At 32.3% G+C, this 18,068-nt stretch overlaps 1 protein-coding gene and 3 long non-coding RNA genes across 31 annotated transcripts in view; 3 read left to right on the forward strand and 1 right to left on the reverse strand.

Annotated features, from left to right (window-relative positions):
- LOC147838485 (uncharacterized) overlaps positions 1–18,068 on the forward strand; it is a 49,639-nt gene that overhangs the window by 9,099 nt on the left and 22,472 nt on the right. The gene's annotated exons all lie outside the window — the stretch shown is intronic.
- On the forward strand, positions 1,101–4,361 carry LOC147838486 (uncharacterized). Of its 5 annotated transcripts, none has more exons than XR_015521857.1 (7): positions 1,101–1,136; positions 1,846–1,997; positions 3,299–3,483; positions 3,569–3,676; positions 3,752–3,808; positions 3,900–4,074; positions 4,171–4,361. It is a non-coding gene; the product is annotated as an uncharacterized LOC147838486 (long non-coding RNA). The 5 variants fall into 5 exon arrangements; XR_015945669.1 differs by lacking the exon at positions 1,101–1,136 and adding an exon at positions 2,415–2,470 and having other exon boundaries at positions 1,844–1,997; positions 3,381–3,483; positions 3,749–3,808; XR_015521859.1 differs by lacking the exon at positions 1,101–1,136 and adding an exon at positions 2,415–2,470 and having other exon boundaries at positions 1,844–1,997; positions 3,381–3,483.
- On the reverse strand, positions 8,871–10,060 carry LOC147838487 (uncharacterized). The gene is made up of 3 exons (XR_015521862.1): positions 10,018–10,060; positions 9,107–9,146; positions 8,871–9,008 (listed from the first exon to the last, which is right to left on the reverse strand). It is a non-coding gene; the product is annotated as an uncharacterized LOC147838487 (long non-coding RNA).
- Positions 11,113–17,838, forward strand: LOC147831449 (uncharacterized). 24 transcript variants are annotated; one of them, XR_015521845.2, is made up of 11 exons: positions 11,113–11,183; positions 11,606–11,694; positions 12,363–12,412; positions 13,092–13,390; positions 13,631–13,761; positions 13,891–13,934; positions 14,064–14,154; positions 14,234–14,381; positions 15,650–15,816; positions 16,220–16,307; positions 17,630–17,838. XR_015521845.2 is itself a non-coding variant. In XM_087304156.2 (10 exons), exons 2-6 carry the CDS (start codon positions 11,680–11,682, stop codon positions 14,066–14,068), a joined length of 303 nt encoding a protein of 100 aa, XP_087160282.1. In that variant the 5' UTR covers positions 11,113–11,183; positions 11,606–11,679; the 3' UTR covers positions 14,069–14,154; positions 14,234–14,381; positions 15,650–15,825; positions 16,220–16,307; positions 17,630–17,838. The 24 variants fall into 24 exon arrangements, 17 of the variants coding, with proteins under 17 accessions (XP_087160282.1, XP_087160281.1, XP_087160286.1 ...); XR_015521844.2 differs by having other exon boundaries at positions 13,283–13,390; positions 15,650–15,825; XR_015521842.2 differs by having other exon boundaries at positions 13,283–13,390; positions 14,251–14,381.

Below are 18,068 nucleotides of genomic sequence, written 5' to 3' on the forward strand. Positions count from 1 at the left end.
AGGCCGACGAAGCACTTCAAGCACTTTATCTCTCATGCCCATGAAAGAATCCGGCAACATATTTGGTTTACAAGTAAGTTTTTGCGTGCATAATAAATTAGACAAACGCGACATGCATCATGTGAACTGCGTCGGTCGGTCCAGCTTTAAATAGCCTACATTAATGCAGTAAAACTGACCAAAATGCCTACAACACATGATTTCAATTCATTAAAATATAAAAAGTTTTGTTGTTATGCTTAAATAATGAAAACGTTGTTTTTTCTGGTGTTAACTGCTGTTTGCTTTTTTTATTGTGGCTTTTTCTAATACATTTTCCCAGTGTAAAAATCAAGTATGTTCTGCATGTTCGGCTGTTTAATTAAAATAAACCAACACATTCTCACTCCCAACTCGTCACATACTGACGCTTGGTCAGGAACCCTCGGCGTCAGTTATTGACGCACAGGGTACCCCTTTAGCGTCATATTTAGACGTGCAGGGATTCCCTATAGAATCTGTGCCTGAGCCTGAGGCGTCATAGGGAGACGCTGGAGGCTCGTATAATTACCAATAGATGTCAACAAACTTTTTAAAACCTGATTTACGCCTATCATCTTAGTTTTCTTATTTTAAAAATATGTAATTTTTATTTTGTTCATGAAAAGCGTCTGTAAACGGGGTCGAAACTACTGTATGAATAAACTTCGGCCCACGTGACATCCCTTCACGGTGAGTTTAACGCCGCTCTGCTATTGGTCAAACTGCATCAGCGGTGAGTTCTCAGATGAGTTCAACTGTCAACATTAAATATTACGTTAATGCTGCATAATATATTTTTATTGGAGATTAGTTAGTGTTTATAAATATTTTATCATTTACTTTATATTTAATGAGTGAAAATATATTCGGTTGTCCAGTTTAGGGTAACTATGCCTAATAAAACTTTGATTCATTCATATTATTTATTATTTTTTTACTTTAAAAAAATATTAAATTTCAAGTACTAAGTTTAAAAATGTTTCCGGCTGATATTTTTCATTTTAAATTATTTATTAAAGTTGGGGTCATTGTATGTGGCGATCTATTTTTTACAGTCTATGCTCGCTATCCCAAGGTTCATTGCGATCCCAAGGTTCACTGCGGTTTTCCACAAGGTAAGTAAAAAGTAAACAAATAAACACGATTTGTTGATAAAGCATGTACTGTAAACTAGCGACGTTATCTAATTACATCAAGTTCATTTATTAAAAACATATTTTTCTCACATATAACGTTGGTCATGCATTAGAACAATATATACATTTTAAGATAAGGAACAGTGTAACCAGATTGTTGTTTTCCACAATAGAATTCGTGCATAATCTATATATAATATGCAATATGCAACTCTAATAATACAAATGTATTCGTAATTGTTTCAATATTAAAAGAACATCAAGTGTTTCCAAAGGTTTATTGTAAAAACAATTATTTTCCATGCCTTTAAAGGAAAAAGGCAGAAATTTTTGTACAACACAAAACTAAACAAAAAAATAGCTTAATCCACCACACACACACACACACACACACACACACACACACACACACACACACATATATATATATATATATATATATATATATATATATATATATATATATATATATACAGGTGTACATTATAAGGTGTTCACTGTTCAGATATGAATATTTTTTCTTTGCTCTTTTCAGGTTCTTTAGATTTCTTTAAAAATCCAATTTTGTTTTCTAATAAGCAAAAAGTAAAATCACTTTACCCATGTTTATATGTTAAATTGCACTTGTCTCTCTCTCTATCTCTGTTAACACATTTATATTTGTTTGATTAATTCTTGTGTCTTTCAGCCTGTTTCTGCCTATCACCATGAGTGATTCCTTTATACTCAGATTTATCATCAAGATCTCAATTATAAGCTCAAGTTTTGATGACAACTTGGTGATCTGCAGAAAGCACCACCATGTAAGGAAGGCCAAGACCACTCTGGAATCAGTCAAGGGTTTGTGAAGTTTTTCATTCCATGTATATTAAATATCTACATTGTTTAGGCATATATGATTGTATGAGATAAAATGCATTTATTCTTTCACTACTATTGTAATAACAGAAAGAAACGCATTAGTTTTACTATTACTATTGTTTATGACAAACATTAAAAAACTACAGCATAAGCTCACAAAATATTGTGGCCTAACTGTTTAAAACTAATTGTTCTGGGTGTTGATAGTGGCCAACCATTTTTTTTCTTTTTCAGAAAGTATTTTGTTTTGTCTGATTTTATGACACCTTATAGGCCATCAACTGCCCACATTGGGGTTTAGGAAATTAGAACTGCTTATGCTGCTTGTCTACTAGTCTTAGGATAAGTTAGAAATGTTATAAATGTACATTTTTTTTTTGTTTTTATCTGGTACAGCTCATAGGAACTCCAATCTTCCCAACTGTGAGAGGGCCTTGCTCCAGTGACTGTCAGTGTGTACTTCATTGTTTCCATTAGTCCCTGTATCTGTAGACCCAGGTGACAGTGGGCTAGAGTAAAATTTTGGTTTTATTTAAACTAAGGCATACTGATGGCCTTTTTATCTCAGATTTGGTCATGCAAGTATTAATATATCCTAAAGTATTTTTATATTCTTTCCATTGGTGGAAAAGATGTTGGTATAATTATTTTTAATGGACTGCTAAGATCTCAGCAGACATTTTTCTGAGATATTCTTGAGTGGGAGTCTGTGCAATACAAGGTGGATAGTATTTGCAAGGAAGAGCCCTTCATCTGTTCTGCTTCCAAACTAGATATACTGCCAATTTAAGTAGATATGAACCATAAGCATAACCATTTCAAGAATGCACGAGGTACTTTAAACTGTATGTGTTGAAACTAAATTAACAAGAAAACAGCTCTGTGATGTTCACCTAAGAAAATTAGATTAGAAGATATAAACTGTTATGCACTTGTTCTCTACTGTTTCATTCCTTTTTCAAACACTGGCATTTTTGAAGGTTTATTTACAGCTAAGGATTAAGAATTGACAGGAAGATTTGTGGACTACATCAACTAATGACACTACCTCCAAAGAGTTGCAAAAAGCTGTCCAAAGTTTCAGCACCATCTTTAAGCCCATGATTTTAGTGTGTTTCATGCCTAATCACATGAGTTTATATCTGAGATAGATGAACTATGTGATTGTCTTAAACTGATCTACAAGTAAATGCCAAAACTTATTGGTTTACTTATTTATTTATTTGTTTGTTTGTTTGTTTGTTTGTTTGTTTGTTTGTTTGTTTGTATATGTTAACCAGGTGAAATGGAGTGAGGCATACCAGGATATGCCTGGTTTTACTTTTGGGAAGGAGGTTGAACAGTGCAGTATTTCTTCTATAGGATTGCAGTGACCAGACATGCTACTGTAACTCTCATGGTCATGTGCTGGAATTAGCAGATATTCAACAATTTGGCCATCTCGCTGACCTGTTGATATCAGAAGGTAACAATATCCAGTAGAATTTGTTTTAGTTGTTCTGTAACCTATTTAAATAGTATTGTGATTTTTTGATTGCTTATCACTGTAGACCGCAACAGCTCTGCAAAGCAAGTTGCAAAACAGAATCCATGAAACTGGCAGTGACTGGAAACCAATTGGAAGACTTTGGTCTGTGATGTAGAGGAGTGGGCAGACGGTGAGGAAATTCTTATTAATATTACATGTAGTCATGAAAAATTGTGTTACTGTTACTGTCTTTTTTTTTTAGTAGCAGAAGCAAAGACAACAAAAAGAAGAAGTGATATGGATGTCTTCGTCATATGGCATGGTATGTACACTAGACTTCTGTCAGTGTTGATTCTTTAAAAGTTGACGTATAATCCTTGTTATACAACTTTCTTTTCATAAATATATTTCAGACTCTGCTGACCCAGCAACAAAGAGGAGGGTGTTCAACATCATCCTGCTAGTCAGGATTCTTCAGGAGAAGCAGAGGATTCTTGTGGCAGAGATGGTCAACCACTATAAATACCTTTCAACTCATCCTGGTTCTTTCAAAGAACTTTCTTGCTTGTTTGCTACTGAAATGTACTGGTATGTATTTGTATTTTTTGGCACAGACATAAGCATAAGGTTACCCAGTCCAAAGGATATTAATATATTTTTATGTTGTTGTGTTCTTCTTTTAAGATTCGACATGTGGCCTTAACGAAGAGGGGTTAAAAGGTCTATGGATCATCATTCTCAAAAAGCAACAAAATAACTGAGAAATAAACAACAATACGATGGTGCAATCTAGAGACCTGCAAGGTACCTGCAAGTTTTGGCTGGAGCAGAGAACATAGATTTTTTTTAAATAAAGCTCCAGCTGATGAGTATGACATTGACTGTGGATTTTCTTTTACTGTAATCCAGAAGAGGATGACCTTAACCCTGAATCTAAAGCATGTAATAAAATCTGTAAAAAATTTAATAAAATTGTCATCATCTATAACCAAATTGTCTTTTTTTTTAAAAATACATAGATATGTACAGTATGTAAGCATTCCTCTAAAATCAATCAGTGTTGTAAATTAAGAGCATTATTGTATGCCTAACTGCTTACAACATATAACGATTTAAGGAACTCTATATTAAAATGAAATTATTACATTAAGTGACATTAAGAGCTTTTAAAATATTAATTTTATGATACATTTTTATGATAAATTTAATTTTTGCATATACTTGGGCAAAAAATGTACATTATTATGGTCAACTGCTCAGATACCTCCAGTCAATATGTGGCTGAGTCAGGCAACCACACTTCTACCTCTGGAAAAATTAACCTATGACTTACACCAAAGATCTGATGGATCCATTTGGTCCTCATGGATTTTTCTAAAAAAAAAAAAAAAATTATCTCCTTTTATTTTTGTCCTTACTTTGAAACATTTGTATTAATTTGTTAGAATGTCTAACAAAAAACTGCTGCACTTGTTGTGAGATAACAGTGCGACTGTTGTTATTCTGAAAATAAAAATTAACTTTGTATAATGTTTTATTGAATGCAAGATAAAAAATAAAATATTTTCCAAGAGATGGATTGCGGCTGGAAGAGCATCTGCTGCATAAAAACATGCTGGAAAAGTTGGCGGTTCATAGCACTGTGGCGACCCCTGGTTAATAAAGGTACTAAGCCAAAAAGAAAATGAATGAATAAAAATAAAATATGTATTGAAATATGTATTTTTGGTAGACATAGAACTACACATTAACTTATAAATACAGCACAGAACTATTTTACTTCTAGTTTAGATAATTTAAATGTTTGCACTTTTATTTTGTTGGTTAATGGCTATGTATTTTTAATCATTTGGAGGTTTGAACTATTCGCAGCATTTGAAAGGATATCTTTTCATCATTGTTACCTCATTTCTCAATATTTTCATGATTCTTACAATGCAGCAAATCTTACAATCATTTGATCATAAAGAAAATAATTAACCCACATGCAGGACAAAGACATTATGTGGAATCATTATTAAACACAAGTTCATCCATTGTCATCAAATCATACTGTTACACAAACAGTTGAAGATTTAGAAAGTAAAAATAATCAGATAAAGAGTGGTTTTTAAACAAATACACGTCTTTAAAAAGGTTTTATTTATAAACATTTACATATTTTAAAAGAGCTTTTATCCATATTTCAAATAAAGTGAAAACAATTAAATATCACATGATGACCATTAATGAAACACACTTTCAGAATTACATCCACACATATTATTCTGAACTCATAACATTTGTGATGAACATAGATCACTATTGCTAATAACTTGTAATTAAAGAAGATACTAATGTTTAGCTTATTTTTACAGCTTTTTTTTTTTTTTTTTTTTTACCACAAATGTACATGTGACAATACAATTTCTTGTCCATGTTGAAGATAATACATCTACATAGGTTAACTGCCTTTTACTCATGATGGGGATGAGTAGAGCCCCGTAGAAAAGGAAAAAGTATTCACATTTCAAACGAGAAATGAGTGAGAGAATATCAGCAAGACTATTACCTATGCTATGTTCAATAAATAATGTTGGATATAATAGTCTGATATATACTGATCAAGTCAATAAAAGCTGTTTAAAAAATACTCATTGTAAAATAACAAATTTATGCCTGGCTTTCATATATGTCATAAATATATGCACAATGACCTTATTCAGATAGTCTTTAGTTCATTAAAATTTGTATCTGTTCCATTTTATTACAAAAAGGCTTTAAACTACATTACCCACAATCCTTTGTCGCTGTATAGATGGGAGGGGAAAGACATGGCGCTACAAATTGTAGTTCCTTGAAAGGTGTAGTTAGGGTTAAGTTTAGGGTTACGATCTTGGTTAATCGTTAACTATTTAAAACACAGCGATAACTCATTGATAAAGGACACTGTTAGTAAAGTGGCAAAGTTAGCAAAACATAGTTAGCAACACGAAGGATCTTTTAATTTGGCTTTGAAGTTATAGTCCAATCACAACGTCGCAATCTACGTCACACTTTGTCTCTATTTGGTAATCTTCCGGCTGAAGGTTGATTATAACCTTATAATATAACTTAAATATCAAAATGTGTATTAATATTACATGTTATTTGTTGTCTTATTAAAAATACAAATGTATATTTACCGTGAGATTACTTTGTGGGAATAACCTGATGTGCAAAATGATCATAGTAAAACCAGATCATAGGCAGTATACTTAATTTGAAACGAATAATAAAATAATAAAAAAGCTTCATGTTTGAAAACATTTCAAGCATTTGCTGTAACTAAACCCTGCATCATGTAGGTATACAAATATAAATATATGTCAAACTTAAATGACAAATATAGTGCCCATTAAATAGTATAAATAGTAGTTCATTGTAAATGAGTATGCAAATAAACACAATACATTTTTAATGAAACATTTATAATTTATTTATAATGCCACAAATAAAAATAAATAATAAAAATCACAAAAAAATGCAAAAATATATATTTTAACCAAAAATATATATTTTATAAGTTTTTAATGCAATAATATATTACCATACATATATAAATGATTAAAAACAATTATAATTGAAGGAAATGTATATTTTGTAATATTATTATATTTATTTTGTGATATTTATTCATGTCATACATCTGGTATGTCAAGCTCAAGTAAAACTGCACTGCAAAAAATCTTTTCAAATGATGCCTTTGGAAATGCCATCATAATAAACAGCTTTCACAACAACAAGAAGTCAAGTTCATGACAAATGCAAATTATGTTTATAATAACAACTTTCTGAACTTAAACATCAAAAGTAGAATAAGTTCAAAACATATTCAAGTATTTACTGAAGAATAGCAAAAACTATTTTTACAAAACACTGAGAACCAAAGTGTGCTTGGTGAGTCCAGGTGTTTATGCTGACTAGACTGTCATATTGCAATCCGGTTAGCATGAGGAGACTTGGGCGTAAAGTGTCAGCAATTCCTGGAGGGCTCCCATGTGTTATTCCAGGTTTTGCCACTGTAAAGTATTAGAAGTGCACAACATCATTACTGAACAAAGAATGAGTGTTAGGTTTCATTTAGAAAGTTCAGTGATATTTATTTATATATGTAAAGTGTCATTAAACCTGGCACTCTTGAATTAACTGTATAATAGGTTAAACATTTCCAGCATGTTTCCATTTATTCCAAGCAGATCTGTCAGTTCTACAAACTCAGAGATCAGGATAGTGACTGCACTTCTCATTATGAACACCCTTATCCTTCACATACATTTTTATCACCACTGATGTCCACTGTTGTAGTTTTCATTGAAGGGAATGCTGACACAAATTCCAGCATGATTTTTTAAATTGCAGAATATGGGTATTATTGGGCCAAAACCTTAAAAAATATAAGATGCAAGATTTGAATCTTGATGAACATATTGTTAATTCACGTCTTGCAATTTAAAACACATCTCATGTTTGACTCATCAATTATATGAAAACTACAACAGCATACAGTGCTCCACCCTAAAAATATTTCTAAATTATAACAAGCTTATTGCTTTACATGGCTAAACATTTATTTTATGCCTGCATGATTCACTGCTATTACTGTAACCCATTACACTCTTAACCCAAACTAGTTGACTTTATTAGAAAACTGCATCGAAACATGTTGCCTTAAACCCTTTATGTTTTTACACAAGGTGAAACTAAACAACCCACTTTAAATTAACCTAGAACCTTTACAATCTTCTTGAACTTACAGTAATATTTTAATTCAAGTATGGCTGTTAAGTTGTACCTTGTATAAAATGTAAGGGGTTTAAGGCACTGGGTTTCTATACAATTTTCTAGTAAAGTCAACTAGATTGGGTTAAAGGAACAGTTCACTATTTACTCTCCTTTAAGTGGTTGTAAACCTTTTTTAAAAACTTCCAAGTTACTTTGTGTTGAACATGAAGGAAGTTTTTTGAAGAAAGCTAGAAAGCTGAAAACATTGACATACATAGTAGGAAAAAAACAAATACCATGGAAGTCAGTGTTTGCAGGTTTTCATCTTTCTTTAAAATATAATTTTTTTGTGTTTAACTGAAGTAAGCAAGTCAGACATATTTGGAACAAGTGAAGGATGAGTCAATAATGACAGAATTTTCATTTTTGGGTGAATCTCTTTAAGAGTATACTGAAAGAAATGTCCTACTCAATGAAGCTAACTTCAGCTGCATGTGTAGCCCCATGAGTACTTATCTAGAAATCAAAACAATGATCACGTCAGTCCCATTTTAGGCCCTTTATATCATATTGGCCACAGAATGGACTACTTAGTGTTGCAATAAAATAAAAAAATTAATAAAACTATGACTTACCACACAATACAAGACAAACAGTGAATTTTCAGCTCTGCCTTTGCTGTACACAAGATGAGGTTCCAGCTTCAGCACTGATCTGAGTGGGGCAGTTGTGCAGCTCTGTGAGGTTGTGACTGTTTAGCTGCAGTGCTGTGAAGAGTTCTTTATTAAAAGAAAGTACATTCTTTTAAAATCTGTACATAATAACAAAGAAAATACAATGATTTTAAATAATGATTAATTCTGAACAAAAACATTACCCTTAGTCAAGATGAATTCATATGTCAAAAGTTTCTGCATCTGAAATGAATAAAAACAGATGTGACATTAAACCACTAAACTACTAGATACATCAGTACTGCATTGAGCAGTTGTAAAGTAATGTAAGTGTAGTCCAAAATGAGCCTTAATCTGTTTAAGATAATGATTTAAAAAAACGTTGCTTGTGTTAAAAACAATCCAGCCACTTGTAATACATATGATCAATGGTAAATTTCTGAGAAGGTGCAAGGTAATCCTTGAATTTTACCATTACCATCCTGACTGACATAATATTTGAAAAGAAGACAGCTTGTTGTGCCTCTTTACCACAATTTAGAGATGATAGATTCTTTCTTTTATTAAATAAATTGGTAAAGGCCAAATTGTACTGGTAGTAGTGTATGATATTCATTGTGTGACATACATCAGCTTAAGTTATACTTGAGCTTTTGTTATGCTATATATATATATATATATATATATATATATATATATATATATATATATATATATATATATATATATATATATATATATATATATGTGTGTGTGTGTGTGTGTGTGTGTGTGTGTGTGTGTTTTAAGGCATGGAAAATAATTGTTTTTACAATAAACCTTTGGAAACACTTGATGTTCTTTAATATTGAAACAATTACGAATACATTTGTATTATTAGAGTTGCATATTGCATATTATATATAGATTATGCACGAATTCTATTGTGGAAAACAACAATCTGGTTACACTGTTCCTTATCTTAAAATGTATATATTGTTCTAATGCATGACCAACGTTATATGTGAGAAAAATATGTTTTTAATAAATGAACTTGATGTAATTAGATAACGTCGCTAGTTTACAGTACATGCTTTATCAACAAATCGTGTTTATTTGTTTACTTTTTACTTACCTTGTGGAAAACCGCAGTGAACCTTGGGATCGCAATGAACCTTGGGATAGCGAGCATAGACTGTAAAAAATAGATCGCCACATACAATGACCCCAACTTTAATAAATAATTTAAAATGAAAAATATCAGCCGAAAACATTTTTAAACTTAGTACTTGAAATTTAATATTTTTTTAAAGTAAAAAAATAATAAATAATATGAATGAATCAAAGTTTTATTAGGCATAGTTACCCTAAACTGGACAACCGAATATATTTTCACTCATTAAATATAAAGTAAATGATAAAATATTTATAAACACCAACTAATCTCCAATAAAAATATATTATGCAGCATTAACGTAATATTTAATGTTGACAGTTGAACTCATCTGAGAACTCACCGCTGATGCAGTTTGACCAATAGCAGAGCGGCGTAAAACTCACCGTGAAGGGATGTCACGTGGGCCGAAGTTTATTCATACAGTAGTTTCGACCCCGTTTACAGACGCTTTTCATGAACAAAATAAAAATTACATATTTTTAAAATAAGAAAACTAAGATAATAGGCGTAAATCAGGTTTTAAAAAATGCGTTGACATCTATTGGTAATTATACGAGCCTCCAGCGTCTCCATATGACGCCTCAGGCTCAGGCACAGATTCTATAGGGAATCCCTGCACGTCTAAATATGACGCTAAAGGGGTACCCTGTGCGTCAATAACTGACGCCGAGGGTTCCTGACCAAGCGTCAGTATGTGACGAGTTGGGAGTGAGAATGTGTTGAATAAACACCTTTTTACAGAGTGACATCTTTGTTTTATATATACTGGCATTTATATTTATTGGTTATTTATTTTTGACAGTGAATCTGTTGCACAAATAAAGTGTTTGTTTTGTAACAGATTAGTAGGCTATAAAGCTCGTCTTAAAGATAATAGCGTATATAAAACTGCTAAATACATTTTAAATTCAAGATATAAAATACAAGGTTATTATTTAAATTGTCTATGGAGTGATCATGTTTATAAATGTAATACTGCGTGACTTTGATGTGCGCGCGCGCGTCTCATTCCAACACTGGAGAGGAGGGGATGTTGCTATGGGAAACGAAGCTACAACACGACACGACACCACCTGAAAGACACAACACGACTTCTCTCAAGCTGCCGTTTTGACAGTTTTCAGGTAAGTTTAGTCCCTAAAACAAAGCAAATAATACATAAAACTGTTCCTCACGCTTTTATTATTGGCTATTGATGAATATTCAGTTGAATATTATGTTATATAAGAGTGGTAAGTCTTCGTAAAAGTCCGTTAGCATATTAGCACTGGTAACGTTAGCGTCGGGGTAATATTACGTTAACTTACTTAATGTTAGCTCTTGTTAAACTTGTTTGTTAAAGTTTAGGCTTTTATTTATTCTTTATGTGTAGATGAGAGGTTTTGTCAATGTTTTATTTAATGCACTCCATATGTAACGTTAGTCTAATACGCATTGTACTGTAAAGGACCGTGAATCAAAAGTTCAATCGTGTTTTGATATTTCATAGTAACGTTAACGTTATCTTAAACAAATGTTAAGTAAAAAAAGTGTTCTGTGGTTTCAGGAGTGAGAATAACCCCCTGCTACAGAAAACATAACACAAGATTCCTAAATTTCTGATGGGAGCTGATCACAGAGATGCAGGAAAGACAGGTAACTTTAAGCAGAGGATTAATTCATATGAATTTCCATTGCACATCATTATGCACATGTTACATGTCTATATATTATGCATCTGTTACTTGTCTTTATTGCAGTTATTTTAAGAAAGTTTTGACATTGAAACATGTGAGTGGTGTTAAATTTCACATCACATGATTCTTCAGAACTTAATAAATATGCAGATTTGCTGCTAAAGAAGTAATATTTGTGATTTTCATTTTGTTTTATTTTTTTTAATTAATTGATTTATTAAATCTTAGAAAAAAGTTTACACTGAATTATTTGTCATCACATCTGTTTTTAGCATTGATAGCAATCAGAAATGTTTCTTGAGCAGCAAATCAGCACCATTTGATAATCACCATAATATTAGTTCAACCTCAAGCACTAAATCAACATCTTTAAAAAAGATTTCTGAAAGATCAAGTGACACTAAAGACTTGAGTAATGATGCTGAAAATTCAGCTTTACATCATAGCTATGAATTACATGTATATTTAAACCGTTCACCCATCCCTTACACCTTAACTCATCCTCAAACAAGTCAATGTAAGCCCTAAATGAATAAATTTTGATTTGTACAGGCATGATATGCAACTTGTATTCAGTCGTTTTGTTTTGTCTTTCTTTTGGTTTTGTTTTCCACATCAACTGAAAAGGAGGTCAAAGTTTAACCTAAGTGCCGTGTAGCTGATGAACATCTTTATATGTAAGTATATTTTTATATGTAAGTATATTTTTGACGGACTGCCAGACACTTGTCAAACAGTGATGAGCAACGAGGGGCCGTTCTTTTAAAAAGATCAGGGAGATGCAAGTCTAGAGATTAATATACGTTTTATTTCAAAATTGATTTATCTGGAAAAATTTAATAATGTTTTGAGATGTGCCCTATATGCATTTAGATGTACATCCATGTTTAAAATACTTTTAAATTTAACAACGGCTGTAAGTTATAAAAATGTTAAAGTAAATTGAGAAAACATTTTCATCAGTTTGACAACATACACAATCTCACAAATAGCATAGAAAAAGTGACAAAGCTGTCTTCTTTGTCTGTGTTTTATTACTCTCTTTCGCACTCTCGGCCACTGTATGTAACAGTAATTAGTATAATGTAACAGTAGACAGATGAGGAATGTGAATATGTAGTTTAACTTTAAGGAGCCTTACTACTGGAACCATTTTTTATATATATTATATTTTTATATACATTTTATATATATATATATGTGTGTATATATATGTATATGTGTGGGTATTGATTTCCCTTTTAAAAAAAAATTAAGCAAAAAATTAATTATAAGGTAGATCAGCTTCTGACAGACATGTTAACAGATCAGTTTAACTCTTATTAAATTCATTCATTAATTTTCTTTTCTGCTTAGTCCCTTTATTAATCTGGGGTAACCACAGCGGAATGAACTGTCAACTTATCCAGCATATGTTTTACGCAGTGGATGCCCTTACAGCTGCAACCCATCACTGGGAAACAACCATATACGCTTATTCTCACTCATACACTACAGACAATTTAGCCTACCCAATTCACCTGTACCCCATGTCTTTGGACTTGTAGGCAAAACCGGAGCACCCAGAGAAAACCCACGCAAACGCAGGGAGAATTTGCAAACTCCACACAGAAATGCCAGCTGATCCAGCCGAGGCTCGAGTCAGCATCCTTGCTGTAAGGCGACAGCACTACCTATTGTGCCACCACGTCACGCTCTTATTAAATTATATTTATATAATTTTGTGTTTCAGTACATGCTATTTTGGGAAGACAAAATATATTCATAAGCTCTCAGAAAATTCAATAAGAGAATTCATTCATTCATTTTAAGAGAATTAACTGCACAATTACTTGAAATGCGTGGATGGGATTACATTATTTGTTAACCCAAAGTGAGTTTCTCTTTCTTTGCAGTATTGGATGCCTGATTGCAGTTCAACTCCAAACTCAGTTGGACCAGCTGATCAGTGTCTTCAGTATTACCACAAGCTACTGGGCAGATGTGTGGACAGCTATGAGCCAAACTTGGGACGTTTGGTTTTTAGGTAATACCAGTGACAAAGTATTCAGTAAATTGCTTATAATAAAAGATGCTCACTGCTTACCCCCTTATAGTTAAGTTGTTTGCAGTTTCATTGTTGTAAAAATACCATACTTTTTCCTTTTTTTATAAGCAGGTGTGACCGTCTGGGCAGCAGAAACAAGACAACTAATCATAGTTGAGTTGAGATTAGTATTATTAACTTGACTAGTTTGGTTGCAGACTTGTTCAATACTTAACAATTTGTATAAGTTACAAGATCAATGGTCCTGCTATCAATGTTTTTGTAACTTAAATTCATTACAGTTTAGATACAATCAAATGTCCAAACCATCTCTGAGTGAATGACATCAAGGAAACAGGATCAAAAGATCATTCATTATAGACCGTTTCATAGGTAACAGCACATCCTTTGTGAAAAATAATTTATTTTTGTGTCATCATCACAAGACAAAATACATTTCAACTGATTTCAGTTGGTTATATTTTTCAGGTCCTCCTGATCATTCTGTTCTCCTGGTTGTGAGGATGTGCAGAGGCTGTATTTGTCAGTGTTAAAAGACTTGTGCAGCTGTATCCAGACATACAAGCAGCCGACAAAGAGTTCTGGAGCAGGACAGACAGGTAGTTCACAGTGGCTAGGCTAGAAGTTTATACTTGGGTGGCCAGAAAGTGGCCTCCGCTATTTTAGGGGGTCCATACAAATACACCAGTGTAAGCTATACTATTGCACTGAAAAAATTAAATGAAAGAATTAATTAATCGGTTGAACACAAAATATTTTAAAGAAAGCTTAAGTATCAAGGTGGCAATATACAGTATCTGTTACATTGTAGTACATGAGCTGGCTAATACAGACTCGTAAATGTTTAGTTGTTAAGATTAGTTAAATACTAAATCCTATACTTGAGACCGGCTGCATATACAGCTTTAACTGAACTGAATTTAACTAGAACTACACCAGCATCCTGAGTGCTCTAGACTAGCTTTTTGCACTGGTGCGTCTAAAATGTTTGATGGCATTGCATTTAACACTGCAATTTTACATGTTAATTTTTTTTTTAAATCACAATCCATATAGGCAATATTGACTTGTAAATGATTAACTAAAATCGGGTCAACACACATTATGGGGATTGTGTGTAGAATTTTGAGGAAAGTAATGAAATTAATCCATTTTGAAACAAGACTGAAACATTAAAAATGTGGAAAAAGTGAAGCGCTATCAATACTTTCCGGATGCATTGTATATGGTTTTTAGCGCGTTATCAAAGACTTAAAAAAATAGTCCAACATTATCTACAGCAGCAAAAGACCCTCCACATCAAAAGCTACTGGTCAGCTCACGATTCAGCAAACATCTGAAAAACAAATAGCTTATTATACCTTCACAAGAAATCAGTGTTTTTGAGTCTAATGAAGATAGTACTATTTTATTAAATTATTATTTAGCCTGGCATGTTTACTGTTACAAAATATTTTAAATGTTTCTTAAAATAAAACATATTGTGTTCAATGGGGAAAAAGTAGCTGTTTTTTACACAGAGATAAAAAAAAAAACACATTTCAGAGCAGTAATCACAATACTGTGAACCTATGGTATTTTTATCCAAGATTATACCCTCAGAATCTTATACCTGCCCATTCCTAGCCAGTTACTTGAAGCATTTAGTCAGAGTTTTTTTATTTATTTTTTTTTTAGTTGGCCTATATTCTGTTTTTCTATGTTCTTGGAAATGCTGCTGTGCATGAAAATGTGACGATATATCCAGGTTCTATAGTTATTCTGAAATAAATCTTAAAATGAAACAATATTTAAAAATGCAATATTTAATGTGTCAGACACTAAATAAACATGTCAATTCATTTATATTAATCTGATTCCTTAACAGGGCAGCACGGTGGTGCAGAGGGTAGCACGTTTGCCTTACAGCAAGAAGGTCGCTGCTTCGAGCTTCGGCTGGGGCAGTTGGCGTTTCTGTGTGAAGTTTGCATGCTCTCCCCGTTTTGGCGTGGGTTTCCTCCGGGTGCTCCGGTTTTCCCAAGTCCAAAGACATAGGTGAATTGGGTATGCTAAAATTGACCATAGTGTATAAGTGTGTGTGAATGAGTGTGTATTGGTTGCAGCTGGAAGGGCATCCGCTGCGTAAAACATATGCTGGATAAGTTGGCCTTTCATTCTGCTGTGGCGACCCCAGATTAATAAAGGGACTAAGCCCAAAAGAAAATGAATGAATGAATCCTTAACAGTTAATATTGGTATAATGAGCAGCAGTTGTCATTTATGTAAATTAACCACTTGAGCGTGCTTAGTTTGGGGTATGTTGTGCCATTAAATTGTCATTAGGTTTTATTTTTTTTCTACATTTTAAATCTGCTTTAGCTTTCTTCTTTCCTATAAACCTGGAAATATAAAATATATATATTTTTGGTTTTTAACAAATTGCTTATTTTATTCTTAGATTGGTGTACGCTGATGCTCTGCTGAGAATTCTGCTGAGTTGAAGGGATCCTCCTGTCAGACAACCTCTCCAAAGTACAATAGGACTAGTAAGTAACATCCTAAACATACACTACTGTTTCATAGCTTTTAGGTTGGTATGGTAAATTCTCTTCTGATAGTGTCAGCTTTATTTAATTAATACAGTCAAGCAGTAATACTGTGAATTTAATACAATGTATATAATTAATAGTGTCACATGATCCTTCTGAAAAAATAGTATTCCAATGTACTGATTCTCTCCTCAAGCTATTTTTTTTTTATATAAAACATTTTAAATAAACATTTTTAGTATTCTTGATGTATGAAAAGTTTATTTTTAAGAGCATAGTATTTATTTGAAAAAAAAAAATTTTGCTCTTTGATGATTGCTAACAATCAGACATGTTTCTTTAGAACAAAAAGAATTTGTGCAAAAAGTATTCTCACTGAACGTTGTCCAACTGTGGTCCAACACGTCATTTAAGTTTTCAAATGAGCCTAAAAGACTTGATTAGCTGCATCAGGTGCATTTAATTAGAGAGTTGAATATATAATTTCTTCATATATCCTCCTCTATAGCCTACATATAATTGTTTTTGTAGCAGAAATAAAGCTATGATTAGACCCACCCGGATTTTTCGCAGAACTCCGCAGATGTTTAGCCTATCATTAATTCTGTTTATTTACTTGAGTAAATGTGTGTAAATCTATATTTATTCAGTTTTTTAATTAATTTCAGTAATATTATTGACTAATGTGAAAATGTTCGTCTGATTTATGTACAATGAGGTTTGTACAGTAATATTTTCTGTCTTACTAGATATGTTATATGAAAAACTTGCTTTATTTACCAAATAAAGTGAATCTAATTGGATTTGCATTTTAAACATTAAAGAAAACTTATTTCATATAGTAAGGTTTTAGTTATGATACTCCCAAAATAATTCCGCAGAAATCCACAGACTTCCACCAAAATTTTCAGCAGAAATAGCAAAAAACATCCGCAGATTCCTCCTGGCCCTAGCTATGATATATTAAATGTAGTGTACAGTGTGACATTTTAGTTGACGAAACTTAGTTTAATTTGCATGTAATGTGGTATCTGAAGATTAGACATATATTTAGATACACATTTATACTAACACAATGATACTAAAAACCAAAAAAAATATTCATTATGATTTCACAAGGAATTTAACTTTCAAATGGCTTTTCTGTAAATTTGTGCTCAGACACACTCTTTAAGTTTAAATTAAATTACACATTTAAGCTAGGCACTTGCATAACACATACTCCAGTTATATGTCATGAAACAAATAATATATATTTGTGGTAATATGAACTGCTGCAATGCTAATCTTTCTCCTTTTGGTTTCTTGCTTTATTTAAGGGTTCCCACTACAAGGATTAGATTTGGCTACTGCAGTCGCGGTTTGGGCCAGCCTCACTTGTGAAGACTAAAGATGAAGACAACATACAAGAACAATTTAGAGGATGGCGACACACTGACACTTTTTATTCCACCTATATATCCCCTTTTATGTGTAAGCAACATTCCGCAAGATAAAACAAAACTAAACGACAGGTTATTTCTTTTAATTTTGTCTGTTTTCTTGGAACATTGTACACAATTTACAACCAGTCAGGTCAGAGCAAGAAAATTTTATTTTTTCTTCTGGAGAAAGTCTTATTTCTTTTATTTCGGCTAGAATAAAAGCAGTTTTGAATTTTTTAAAAAACATTTTAAGGTCAATATTATTAGCCCCTTTAAGCAATTTTTTTTCGACTGTCTACAGAACAAACCATCGATATACAATAACTTGCCTAAT

This window comes from Danio rerio, chromosome 22 (assembly GCF_052040795.2).
Source record: "Danio rerio strain M-AB ecotype USA chromosome 22, GRCz13ab, whole genome shotgun sequence".
NCBI lineage: Eukaryota > Metazoa > Chordata > Actinopteri > Cypriniformes > Danionidae > Danio > Danio rerio.

Coding starts and splice junctions, on each gene's coding strand:
- LOC147831449 (XM_087304149.2), top strand. Junction 13,391..13,630: donor CTCGAGTCAGCATCCTTGCT/GTAAGGCGACAG, acceptor CTTTCTTTGCAG/TATTGGATGCCTGATTGCAG. Junction 13,935..14,250: donor AAACAAGACAACTAATCATA/GTTGAGTTGAGA, acceptor TATATTTTTCAG/GTCCTCCTGATCATTCTGTT.